This window comes from Vanrija pseudolonga, chromosome 1 (genome assembly GCF_020906515.1).
Source record: "Vanrija pseudolonga chromosome 1, complete sequence".
NCBI lineage: Eukaryota > Fungi > Basidiomycota > Tremellomycetes > Trichosporonales > Trichosporonaceae > Vanrija > Vanrija pseudolonga.
The window spans coordinates 235582-248233 of NC_085849.1; the positions used below are offsets into that span (position 1 = coordinate 235582).

A 12652-nucleotide genomic window follows, 5' to 3' on the forward strand; every position below is an offset into this window, starting at 1 on the left:
AGCAGGGCCAGCGAGGGGGAAGGCAAGCGTCGTGTCGCGCGTCGCGGCCGCGCTGCTCTGCAGGGGAAGGGGGCCTCGGTAACCTAGGCCATTCCAGCGTCCTTCTTGCTGATCACTGGTATCGCGTCCTCCTAATCGTCCATGCAGATCCCAAAGAGCATTAATCACACAACACGCTCCAAGAGACCGAGCATCAGACCGACCAGACTGAGGGAGGTATGACGTCGGGGCATGACGCTGGCAGAGTGGGTGGAGGGCACAGTGGAGGGCTTTGTAATCGATTAGGGCGGGCATTAGTCATCACATTGAATGCCTCTTGGCGCGCGTCGTTGTCGTCGTCAGTGTCTGTCCGCGGCCGGAGTGTCGCCATGGCGGCATGAATGACGGCGATGTGTGACGGTGCGCCGTGATGACGCGCGGCGTGCATCAGAGGGCGGCACGACCCCGCTGCTGGGGGGAGGGCATGCAGAACAGAAGTTGGTGGGAGATGGGCGTGGGCGTGGGCGTGGGCGGTGTGGACTGCGAGGTGGGTGGCAACGTGCTCGCTCGCGGGGCACTCTGCGTGACTGACGCCTTGTCCATGCATCCGCCCCACCACGGCCATGTCCTACGCCTCTACGAAGCAGATAACGCCCGCGGCGAGCTCGAGCAGCGATAACGAGCGTCCCGAACAAGGCAGAGAGATGCAACAGAGCACATCATGATTCCAGAGACACTATTCGGAATTTCTTGGTGGTGTTGTAGCCGATGACCCCACGCTCCGAGGTTATCAACTTGTCTTTCGGCTATGATGCGCGGGGAGGTGGGCTGGTTGTGCTCTGACACGCACACCCACGCGCACTTGCACGCAAGTGGCAAATGCCGCAGGCTGGGAATGTAACCCCCGGGTTGCCCACTGCAGCAAGCTCGCTCTCACGTCGTCGTCACTGTTCGTGCTCGCTGCTGCTCGCTGTTGTTGTGGAGCGTCGCGCGCTGCCCGACACGGCGACACTACGCCGACAATTTCAAAGATGGTGTCACTCCGCGCTGCGCGGAGGTGTCGTCGTCGTTGCTTGTTGTTGCCACTCGACAAGGTCATCTGATGCATCGTAACGGGGCGTGAGTGTGCATGCATACAGCAGCGAGGACAAAACCTGCAATGCATCTCCGAATGTCCTACCGCCCCAGCTTCCTGTACCGGTCTCCGGCCCCGTTGGCCGGGTAGCGCACAAGCCCTGAGGCGCATGGAAAAATTGCATTGCCAGACGCGTCGAGAAACCCGAGCGAGCGCAACGCAGTAAGCAAGTTTGCCGCGGCTGATGCATCATTGCTGGCGGAGTTAGCGAGGCGGCGGGGGGTCAAGGGTGTCTGAGTAAGGGTGCAGCTCCTTGCTGCATGCGGGAGGTAACCGAAGCAGGCGAACGGAGGAGTGCGCGGCTCGCTTCGGGATGTCTGGCAGTCAGGCGCGCCGCCCGAGGGCAAAGTGGCAGTTTGGCAAATAATCGCGAAATGTTTCTGAGCACGCAACCGATTCCACAAATGTTGTGAGGTGACGAGGGGGAGCAGTGGCTGTTGGTATATATGCCGGCGACGGGACAGCAACAGTCACGTAGACCTCCTCAGCATCATCATCAGCAGCAGCACGGCCACACTCGCCACCTACTATACGTGTACAGTCAGCAGCAGCGCCAGCACAGCCCGACACGCAACAGCATATAACCCAGCCCCCTGCATCCTTTCACCTTCACCTCCCCCCATCAACCCACCACCACAATGCCTTCCGGTGACCTCCCCTCCGCGCCCGTCGCTGCCGCCCCGGCCCCCGCCCCCGCCCCGGCCCTCTTCGCGCCGCACACGGGCTTCACGCACGAGCACTTTGGCTTCGGCACGCTCGCGATCCACGCCGGCGCCAACCCCGACCCCGTGACGGGCGCTGTTATTCCTGCGCTCTCGCTGTCCACGACGTTCAAGCAGCGCGCCGTCGGTGACTTTGCGTACGAGTACAGCCGCTCGGCCAACCCCAACCGCGACAACCTCGAGGCCGCGATCGCCGCCCTCGAGCACGGCACGCACGGCTTCGCGTTCTCGTCTGGCTCGGCCACGACGGCCACTGTCCTCAACATCCTCAAGCCTGGCGCGCACATCATCTCCGTCAACGACGTCTACGGCGGCACCCACCGCTACCTCTCCAAGGTGGCCTCGTCTGTCGGCGTCGACGTGTCCTTCGTCAACCTCGAGGACGCGGGTAACCTCGCCGCGGCGATCACGCCCAACACGCAGCTCGTGTGGATCGAGACGCCGACCAACCCGACGCTCAAGCTCGTCGACATCGCCGCCGTGTCGGCCATCGCACACCAGCACAACCTGATTGTGGTGGTTGACAACACGTTCCTGTCGCCCTACTTCCAGACGCCGCTCGACCTCGGCGCCGACCTCGTCGTCCACTCGGCGACCAAGTACATCAACGGCCACTCGGACGTTGTCCTCGGCCTCGCGGCCACCAAGGACGACGCGCTCGCGGCCCGCATCCGCTTCCTCCAGAACGCGATCGGCGCCATCCCCTCCCCCTTCGACTGCTACCAGACGCAGCGCGGCCTCAAGACGCTGCACCTCCGCATGCGCCAGCACGGCGTCAACGGCCAGGCGGTCGCCGAGTTCCTCGCGGCCCACGAGGGCGTCGAGAGCGTCATCTACCCCGGCCTCGCTAGCCACCCGCAGCACGAGCTCGCCAAGCGCCAGCAGCGCGGCTTCGGCGGCATGGTCGCGTTCCGTATCCGCGGCGACACGCACACTGCCGACCGCTTCCTGCAGCGCACGCACCTCTTCACGCTTGCCGAGTCGCTCGGCGGCGTCGAGTCCCTCTCCGAGCTCCCCGCGCGCATGACCCACGCCGGTATTCCGGCCGAGCAGCGCGAGGCCCTCGGCATCACCGACAACCTTGTGCGCCTCTCCGTCGGCGTCGAGGAGACGGCCGACATCATCGCCGACCTCGACCAGGCGATCCGCTCCGCCGTCAAGGACAACTACTACCACAAGTAAACTTCGCATCTTCCCAATCTCTGGGACTTATGGCTTCGGCTGCTAGAGCGCCGCTGCCGAGAACTCCGTAGAGAGCTACCAAAGCTCTCTGCGTCGCCGGGCAACTTCTCGGATGTGTATTAATGGCATTCTCGCATAGACCAACCATAGACAGGGAGGTGTGTACTATTACAATAGCATATGCATGAAGGACAAGCAAGCAGAGCCACCTCGCTGCGCTCGGTGGCGAGCGTGTGGGGGGTGGCAGAGGGGAGATTGTGGAGCACTGACTTCAGTGGCGAGAGCGAAGGAATGTAGCAGGGCAGCAGTCAGCGCGTCAGCGGAGCACATGCTAACGGAGCAGCACGTTCGTCGTGGAGCAGCAGTTGCACATGCCGCGCCCCCATCAATGGCAACCAAAGGACGTTGCATGATTCGGAGGACAATGAGACTGAGCACAACATCGACAAACCCACCTTCCCAGATTCACGCCGCCGCACCACCAAACGGGCATCTCCGTGACTGAGTGCCCGCGGCCAGCTCTGCACGCCGACAAGACGGCCTCGTCCGCCACTCTACGATGGCAATACCAATGCTGCTGCGAGGACATTTGCCAACGTGTCCCCACTGCTTGAGCAGGATACACATGCCACTGCGTCAGTGGCGGCGGGCTCGACGGCACCAAGCAAGCATGCATTCAACATCTTCAACCCTCTGTCGGCCGTGACATCGGCCTTGGCGTGGCGCGTGGCTCCGGCTCCACTGCCCCAGACGCCTTTCATCGACTCTACAGACACCACCACCGGCTAGAGCTCATCCCGCGCAGCCGCCTTGGCAGCCTCAGCCTTGGCCAGCTTGGCCTTGAGCTCGGGGTTCAGCACGCCCTTCTTCGACGCCGGAATAGGCCCATCCTTGGAGGTCATGAGCGCGAGGAACTCCATAGCCAGGTCGGCAGCAGCCATGGTCGTCAGCTCGGCGTTGGTGTCGTACGCGGGCGAGACCTCGACAATGTCCGCGCCGACAATGTTCAGGCCGTGCAGACCGCGCACAATGCGCTTCACTTCGCGGGTCGTCCAGCCGCCGGACTCGGGGGTGCCGGCTGGGAGGTGGGTGAGCCTGTGCTCGTCGCACACTCCGCGTCGCCTCGCCTCGCCTCGCCGCTGCGCGGCTCGGCTCCGCTCGCTACTCACTAGCCGGCGCCATCGACGGGTCAATGGTATCAATATCGAAGCTCAGATAAACAGGTCCGTTGCCCAACCTCTTCTTCAGCGCGCTCGCGACGCCGTCCGCGCCGAGCTCGTCAATGTCGTCGGTGGAGAAGACGCGGAAGCCGACCGCCTCGTCGTGCAGCAGGTCGGCCATGGACGAGAGACGGGTGCGGATGCCCGCGTGTGCCGAGGTCGCGTTGTTGATGTACCCGAGTTCGTGGGCCTTCCAGAAGAAGGTGCCGTGGGTCTGGAGCGAGCGTGAGCGAGCGGGCATGATGAGCTAGATGCGGCACTTACCACCTTGTGCTGCTCGGTGTGTGCGCCGCCGAGCTCGCTGTGGGGTCAGCGTCACGTTGCCTCACATGACTCCGCTGCTCGCTCGCCGCGCTCGCCTGCGGCTCGCGCGCCCCGCGCGACTCACTGTCCATTCCAAGTATCCAAATGCGCGTCAAAGTGCAGCACCGTGATAGGCCCATACACCTCGCTCAGCGCCCCAAGGATAGGCAGCACGATGGTGTGGTCGCCGCCGAGGGTCAGGAGGCGGGGGTGCTCCTTGCCGTCCTTCGCAAGGTGGCGGGTGAACTTTGCGTCTGGGGTCGAGACGGGGCGCGCGAGGAGGGTCTGGTACGCGACCTGCATCTCGTCGATTGCGAGCGCGGGGTCGTACGGCGACACGGGGACGTCGTTGCAGTCGATCTGGCGGGGTCAGCGGGGCAAGGGCTCGGAGTCACCGAGTAGACTCGGCCAAAACGGCGGCTCCACTCGCACTCGCGCCTACGGCGCTCGCGCTCGCGCTCGTGTACTCACAATGTCCAGCCCCGAGTCCTGCGCGGGCGAAAAGCCCCAGCCGTAGATGAACGACCTGGCGGGGCCGATACGGCGCGAGCCGGTACGGATGCCGTGCGGGCCGAAGCGTGCTCCGGGGCGGTACGACACGGTGGTCTGGCGGGAGCGTCAGCGAGTGCGACTACGGCCAGCAGAGTTGAGACAACGAGGCTGGCAAGGGAGAGGCTCGCTACTCCGTCCTCGTTGCTCCTCCTCGCTGCCCCGCTGCGCGGGCCAGCTCGGCTCGTGACACTCACGTCAAACGGCATCCCCAAGACGGCGACATCAAACCCCCGTCCAGGCTCATCGAGACACACGGCGTGCGGGAGGCGCCCGAAGCCCGCGACGCCGGAGAACGTGAGGTCGGGGGTCCCGCCGTACTTTGCCTCTGGGGGGTGTCAGCGGGCCAGCTTCGCCTCACTGCAAGGCGAGCGAGACTCACGCCACGGCTCTTGGGCCAGGACCGCCTGCTCCGCCAGCGCGGGGAGGGCAGCGAGGAGTGCGATGAGGGGAGTGAGGAGCATGGTGCGTGGTGTTCGTGGTTAGGAAGAAGACAAAGTCGTATGCACAGATAAGAGTGAAGAAGAGGAGGTCGTGGGTGCGATGGAGCTTGCAGAGAGCGCTGGGGTGGAGTCGAGGTCGGCTTGCGGGTATACTTTACCGCGCGCTTAAGTTTAACCGCTGGTAGCGGCAGCGGCAGCTCGATGCTGCCTGCAGGGAGGAGCCACTGCTCGCTTGGGTGATTGATTGATTGCGCGCGCATGCGGCTCATGTGAGCTGAACATGCATCTCGAGGCAGGCAGCAGCAGCGTAAGCATTGGCGCACTCAGCTCGCGCGACACGCAGATTCCCCACCCTGCCTCATCACCCCACCCGGCGCTTGTGTCGACAACATGGGGCACCGCTGACCCGGCCCAACTGGAGCTGGCGCCTTGCCGCTCTGGCCCTCTCTCCCCTCGCTCGCTCGCCCCTCACCCGCGCCTAGCTAGTCGAAGAATGCATGATGCGTACAACATACAGCAAGATAATCTAACCGCGGGGGCCAAGGCCGCATCGTAGGCAGCCGGCTGGCCGGCTGGGCACTCGCGCGCGCGGAGCTCGCGCGGCGCGCTCGCTCCGCTCGCCCACGCTCACTTCCTCGGGAAGAGCCCCGCCGACACGCCGCCGATAAACGTCATCGCACCCGTGAACAACAACAGCGCGCCGTAATTCGTCGACCCGTACGCGCCCGCTGCCCCCTTTAGCGCCGAGCTCTTGAGGAGCGCGGTGGAGAGGGGGCCCGAGGCGAAGTTTGCCGCGCCGCGGAGGGCGGTTTGGACGCCGAGGAGGAGGCCAGGGAGGGTGAGGTCGTCTTCTGGCAACGTTAGCGCTCTGTCAGCGACGCCGGCTTACTCGAGATATACACGACCATCTTGGACCACGCGCAGCCGGTACACAGCGCCGTGATCCCCCACACGACGGAAAAGGCGATGAGCAGGCCGTTGCTCGTGCCCAGGCCCCACAGGACCCAGCACGCGACCGCTGAGATGGTCGACGAGCCGAGAAGCACAAAGCCGACCGGGAGGCGGTCGGTCAGGTACCCTGTTATCAGGTTACCGACTACGCTGGCGCCGTACATGATGGCGACGAGAGACGTGCCGGAGGGGTTGGTCGGGCCGACGACTTCGGCAAATGCTAGGGGCAGGCGTCAGTGCTACGTTCAGACACTCCCCGCGCGACTCACTCGGCATCCACAGGGACGGGATAAAGTTGGCAAGCGACGTGAACACCACGAATCCGGAGAAGAGGTAGACCGCCGGCTTCTTCATGAAGCTGTAGTCGATCTTGAGGCTGGGTCGTGCGCGTCGTCCGCGCTGGCTGCCACGCGACGCGACGGGAATACGCCGCTTGATGAACACGAGCGCGACGGCGTCGACGACCGCAAAGATGCCCGCGAGGGTCAGCATCGTGCCCTTGTACCCGATCCCCTGGAGGAGCGCCTGCCCGAGCAGGGGGAAGAAGGTGCCGCCTGCTGCCGCGCCGGAGAACATGATGCCGTTGGCGAGGCCGCGGCGCGCGTTGAACCATTCGTACAGGAGCGTCAGGCAGGGGAAGTAGAGGGCTGGGGGGTGTGAGCGGGGCCTCGTGAAGGGGAGGGGAAGCGGAGCAGACGTACATGCCGACAGAGGGTAAATCAGCCCCAGAGTCACGATCAGGTGCCATGACTTGCTCACGAACGCCGTCGAGAGCAGCGACACCGTGCCGCATACCAGGCCGAAGATCTGGAAGTGGCGCGTGTACTGCGGGTACGTCGCGAAGATGCTGGGTGGGTCAGTGGGGTGGAGTTCGGTAAGGTGCGGCTTGGCGCCGGGCGTGCCGAGCGGAGTCACGCCGCCATCACACCATCTCGACTCACGGTCCCAGAAAGCCCGAGGCGACGAACAACAGGCCATTCTGCAGCGTCGCCGCGAGCGTAACCACCGACTCTTGGCCCGGGAACATCTCGCCGGACCAGTACGCGTGCAGCACGCCCACCGAGTACGGCAGGCCCCAGACGATGCTCTCGATGACTGTCGCGCTCGCGAGGAAGAGCCACGCGTCGCGGCCGCGGTCGGTCGGCGCGAGCGCGGGCAGCTCACGCTCTTCGCCCTCGCCGTCGATGTTGAGCTCGATAACACTGTTCGCGGCGGTCGGGGCTTGCGACGGCGCGGCGGAGGGCAGCGCGGTGCCGGGGATCGAGGGGCCGATGGCGGGATGCTCGGCCGACGAGCGGCCGAGCACGCCGGTCATGTACAGCGCAATGTCGTCCTCTGTGGGCGTTGCCGCGCGCGCCGGCGTGCCGGGCTTGTCCTCATCGTCCTCGTCCAGTACTGGCGGGAGCTCCACCGGCACCTTGGCCCGCAATGGGGACACGGACGCCGCGCCGGCGCTGCTCGTCGCGCTCGCGCGGCGGGGTCGCGCAGTGGACACGTTGGGCGGCAGCTCGATGTTGCTTGCCATTGTTGTAGTCAGTGTCTGTGCGATTGAGAAAAATCAATGCCAGATGGCAGATGGTGCCATATGGTGTCGCTGGAAAACGAAGAGGCTAGTACGGCCGGGACATGACGCCGACAGGGTGAGTGGTTGGTTTTGTTTGCGGGGCTCCGCGCGGAAGTGTGCGCCGTGTCGTGGGCTGGGTGGGAGGGATACATCTGGGTGTGGATGGTACATATGCACAGTGGTGACAGGAGACTTGTGGATGACAGGAGACAACTTTGCGAGCATGCAGTGGAGAGTCGGGGTGGAGGTGAGTGGGAGTGAGTGGGTGATTGGCGCGGCGCTGGAGTGATGGGCGCGAAGGTGATGGGGGCGTCGGCGATCAAGGGAAGGGAAGGCCGGTTGACTGGACCGGGAAGGAAGGCGGCGGCGTCGGTGATGCCGCAGCAGCAGCCGGCGAAGGCCAGGCTACCCGTCGGCGTCCTCGGCAGTGAGGTGCGCAAAGGCAGCCTTGACACTATGTCGGTCGTCAGCGCGCACCCAGCCCAAGCCCGCGCAGACTCACGCAAACGCCTCTGCGTCGGCATCCTCGTCGTCCTCCGAGTCGCTGTCCTCGCTCGCGACGCCGCACGCTCGCTCGATCCCCCGCCCGAGGAGCTCAAGCACGACTTGATCGAGGAAGACGGTGGCGGCGAAGCGGACACGCACGATACCGCGCGCGAGGCCGAGGTCGACGCGGCGGTGGCCGTTGCGGACCGTGATGGCGTAGGGCGTGACTGGGGCGGCGTGAGCTAGGTCTGGCGCCGCTGGGGGAAGGTACCCACCGCCAGCACTCCGCAGCGTGCGCTCGGCATTGGCGAAGACGGCATTGATCTCGTCGGCGGTGAGCGGATCGCGCATGAGCGTAAACTTCCACTGGGGTTCAGCGGCCACTTGGGGGAAGGACGCACCTGGTTACACGGGAACGGTAGTGGGTCGGTCGCGCGCACCAGCGCGCACGGCTGCGCCGCGTCGCTCTCCTCGCTGTGTGTGCTCGGTGCCGGCGTGGGCAGCTGGAGCATCGGCGCTGGTGTCGGCTGCTTGGCGGGTGGGGGGACGTTGATGGGCACCCAGCGTCTTCGCGTGCTGGGTGCCGTTGTTGGTGGCGGGGGCATGGCGCGGGAGTTGGGGGGGGGGGGGGGGGAGGGGAAAAGAGGAAGACAACACACAAAAGAAGCTGAAGAAAGGCCTTAGGACGTAAAGGACGTTGTCGACATTGTGCTCGCTGTTGTTACCACTCGTTTCGTCGGCGTCACAGTGGCGAGTCAATATCAGTGGCGTCGAGGCGTAGGCGGCGCTCGCCGATTCGCGCGTGGCTGGCGACAGAGGGGCGGCGTCAGCGTCGGTGTCGGTTTCGGCGTCGGGGGCGTGGGTGACTGGACTTTTAACACAGCCGCTTGCATCGACCATGAGTGTCTTCCCACTCTGCCTGCCTGCCTGCTGCGCCGCCGCCGCAATGTTTGACCACTAACACATGTCTCACCTTGTGGAGTCGTTTGGAAACTTCAAAGTTTTTATGCCGTCATGATGACGAACGACTGCAAGACTCGTGACTCGGCGCGTCCGACACGGCGGCGACTAATACAATGCATCGGCAACATCAAATGGCCAGCTGCAGCTCTGGCGAGTGCGTGCGCGTGCGCGGGCCATAATCAGGTACTGACTGGCTGCTCAGGCCCAAGGTGCCCTGGTCACGACACTTGCCATTGCATCTGGCCTTCGAGCTCGACACGCACGGCAAGGCAAGGCAGCACCGGCGCTGCTCATTCCATCCCCCAAGCGGACCACTTGGCCACCCGCTCCGCGAACTGCGCGCGCCCGACGGTCACCGGCGGCGGACCAGACCACGCAGCGCCGTCCTGCGCGGTCGCCTGCCACCACAAGGGTCTCTCCGCAGCCCAGGTCATGCCTTCAGTCAGCACGCACCGAACCGAGCACTCACCGCACACTGTGCACCCGTCGGCGGCCTGTGCCACCTCGGCGGCGGTGTAGAAGCGTAACGTGAACCCCGGACCCCCGTCATGCCACTCCTTCGCGAGACGCGCCGCCGTGCGAGGCTGCGCGCGCCACCTGAGCTCGATGGGGCTCAGATCGCGTCGCGTCGCCGCAACGATCCGCGACATGAACTTGACGGAGCGCGACTGCGGTTCGTGGTCGGACGGCGCGCAGTCGTCGAACACGGTGTACGTTTCCCACGTCGGCACGAGGTCCTGCAGCGCGTTCGGCGACGCCGAGAGGGGGAGGTGGGAGGTGATGTGCAGCGGGTGCAGGCAGGGCAAGTACTTCAGCAGCGTGTGGCTCGCCGCGCCGTCCACACAGATACGCGGCGAGGTGAACAGCAGGACATCGGCGGGGGGTATGGACCCCGGCCGGGCCTGGCGCGCCGCGAGCACTTGGCGCGTGTCCGCCAGATGCACGTCGGTGGCGCCGGCAAACAGCGCAGAGGGGAGGTGACCGTTCCCGTCCCGCGCAAGAGTATACAGCGCGTGCAGCTGTTCCAAGGAGAGCGGCGCGACGATGCGCACGAAGCGCGTAGTCGCCAGCTTGCATCGGCGCGCGGCGAGGACGGCCGCGTCGGCGTCCGCGAGGGAGAGCATGTCCCGCCCGTCTAGGGACAGCTTGCGGTACAGCGTGCGCTCGGCTACGACGCGGCACTGGTGCGACGACGCGGCGAAGAGCGCGAGCGTGTGCCGCTGGGCCGGGTGCGTAGGGTCGAGGAGGGATATGATGTGTAACACCAGCTCGAGGGGGAGGTGGGGCGGTGACAGCGGCTCGGCGGGGACCGGGGCGGCGACGAGGGAGAGCACGCTGCTGACGCTGGCCTCGGTGCGTGCCATTGTGAGGGGAGTGGGGCTCCCCTCGCCGAGAGAGACGAGGCGAGGGTTATATATCCCTCGGCATGGCTGGCTCGGTAGCGTCGGAGCAGCATCCGCGGCGAGTCATAACCGCGCCGTGCCTGCTGCAGTCTTATCGCTACTGTAGCCGATGCCAGCCACGACGCGGCGATGACGACGACGAGGGGGAGTGCGACTATGCATACAGGTACTCTGACTGACTGCTATATGTACAACAAATGTGGAGCTGCGGCCTACTGCCCGTACTGCTCCTTGACAATGTTGAACGCGATGCAGATGGACGCGAGGAGCACCTGGTCGACGCCGGGCGCGATGAAGAGGTAGTACTGGGTGGAGGTGTGAGCGGGCTGGGGCGATAGAGCAGGCCACGAGCACGCGCTCGTGCTCTGGCACACTCACGCTCTCCTTGTTACTCAACACCTGGTCCTTCTTGAACAGCTGCCTGTCGATCTGGGCCACGACGCGGCCGTCCTCGAGCTTGATGTCGGCGCTGCGGCCGAGCATGTCGCCTTCGAGGTGGAGCGTGAGGGGTTCCTTTGTGGAGTAGTTTGTGAATGTGCACGTCATCTTCGTCTTGACTGCGGGTGTGAGCACTGGCACTGGTGTCGCCGCCCGACGCACTCGTAAACTTGTTCTGCACCACAAACAGCTCCTTGTCGTCGGCGTCCGTCGCGATGACCTTGGCCAGCAGTCGTAGTGGGGGACAGTTGAGCTTGATGAGGACGTTGCCCTTGTCGTCGAGGATGTCTGGCGTCAGTCTTGCCCACGACAGGACCCACCTCGCCGGAACTTGAGCGACAAGGACGTCTGCGCGACGCTCACGACGACGTTGCCATTCCCGTCGCGAATAGGAAAGTTGGTCTACGTGTCGTCAGCCCCAACCCCGCGCGCACTGGCGTAACCCACGTCCTTGAGCGCAAAGATCTTGCTCCGCATGTACAGCACGGTCGGCTCCTGGGTCACGTACCCCGGCAACACGCCGATGGGGGGGTCGATGGGGTGCAGCTCCTTGGAGCCCTCGGACTTGAAGTATCCTGGCATTGTGGTGGTGGGTGGGTGAGTGGTGTGAGGAGGACCTCGGTGTCGTGGTGGATGCACTTATACTCGATGTGTGGTGCTGTGTAAGCTGTCAAGAGTCGCTGCTGCATCGCTTTGCACCGACGCTGCCGGCGCCGAAGATGTCACCTTGTGCTCGGCTCTCGTCGCGATGACGTCGAGGCTCGCTTGGCATCCCGACTTGTCAACACTGCCCCCATCTCCATCTCGGCCTTGGCCTCGAGATCAGCATCGTACACCGCCAATCCTGCTGGTCAAGAGCATCCACGAGCGATGCGTGTTGTTCGTCGAGTCGGCTATGCTGTGGGTGAGTCTGCGGCGATGTGCAAGTGCGCGTTGTTGAAGGCCGTTGACGCTGTGTGCTGCCCCTCTTGCCCGCCCGCCCGCACCGCCGCTCAATCGCCCTCCCTCGCCCATCCATCGCCCATCGCCCCATGGACCCCTCTTCCCTCTACTGACCCGTGCTGTACTTATCCACAGCATGCATGCACTGATGTGCCCTCGTTCTCGCCTCGCCCCCGCCGTATCCACCCCATTCTTGCCCATCTTCGCCCCGCCCGCACACACCGTAATGAGGTGTTTTGTCGCGGGTGCCTGTCTGTCTGCCTTGACGCGGCGACAACGACCTCCACCCCAGATTGGACCACCGCGACGAGCTTGATAAATCGCGCTCGCTGCATCCGGGTAGGTAGGTACAACCCCTTGGCCCCCTCGCGC

The 12652-nt window shown here is 64.8% G+C and overlaps 5 protein-coding genes across 6 annotated transcripts; 1 reads left to right on the top strand and 4 right to left on the bottom strand.

The window, feature by feature from the left end:
- Positions 1-1752: 1752 nt before the first annotated feature.
- CTH (Cystathionine gamma-lyase) lies at positions 1753-3018 on the top strand (the record flags this gene model as incomplete). Its single annotated transcript, XM_062766529.1, has 1 exon — positions 1753-3018. One exon carries the CDS (start codon positions 1753-1755, stop codon positions 3016-3018), a length of 1266 nt encoding a protein of 421 aa, XP_062622513.1.
- Positions 3019-3761: 743 nt separating this feature from the next.
- Positions 3762-5579, bottom strand: SPAC11D3.09_1 (Putative agmatinase 1). Its single transcript, XM_062766530.1, has 7 exons — positions 5473-5579; positions 5288-5418; positions 5013-5147; positions 4627-4901; positions 4503-4539; positions 4188-4452; positions 3762-4096 (listed from the first exon to the last, which is right to left on the bottom strand). Exons 1-7 carry the CDS (start codon positions 5552-5554, stop codon positions 3804-3806), a joined length of 1218 nt encoding a protein of 405 aa, XP_062622514.1. The 5' UTR covers positions 5555-5579; the 3' UTR covers positions 3762-3803.
- A 468-nt stretch (positions 5580-6047) lies between these two features.
- On the bottom strand, positions 6048-8021 carry asaE_0 (MFS transporter asaE). The gene is made up of 4 exons (XM_062766531.1): positions 7426-8021; positions 6754-7331; positions 6423-6704; positions 6048-6384 (listed from the first exon to the last, which is right to left on the bottom strand). The coding sequence occupies exons 1-4, from the start codon at positions 8007-8009 to the stop codon at positions 6161-6163; spliced, it is 1668 nt and encodes a 555-aa protein (XP_062622515.1). The 5' UTR covers positions 8010-8021; the 3' UTR covers positions 6048-6160.
- Positions 8022-8189: 168 nt separating this feature from the next.
- On the bottom strand, positions 8190-9154 carry LOC62_01G000105 (uncharacterized protein). Of its 2 annotated transcripts, XM_062766532.1 has the most exons (4): positions 8936-9154; positions 8810-8900; positions 8551-8761; positions 8190-8502 (listed from the first exon to the last, which is right to left on the bottom strand). In XM_062766532.1, the coding sequence occupies exons 1-4, from the start codon at positions 9137-9139 to the stop codon at positions 8454-8456; spliced, it is 555 nt and encodes a 184-aa protein (XP_062622516.1). In that variant the 5' UTR covers positions 9140-9154; the 3' UTR covers positions 8190-8453. The 2 variants fall into 2 exon arrangements, with proteins under 2 accessions (XP_062622516.1, XP_062622517.1); XM_062766533.1 differs by having other exon boundaries at positions 8551-8900.
- A 633-nt stretch (positions 9155-9787) lies between these two features.
- Positions 9788-10861, bottom strand: LOC62_01G000106 (uncharacterized protein; the record flags this gene model as incomplete). Its single annotated transcript, XM_062766534.1, has 1 exon — positions 9788-10861. One exon carries the CDS (start codon positions 10859-10861, stop codon positions 9788-9790), a length of 1074 nt encoding a protein of 357 aa, XP_062622518.1.
- Positions 10862-12652: the final 1791 nt, after the last annotated feature.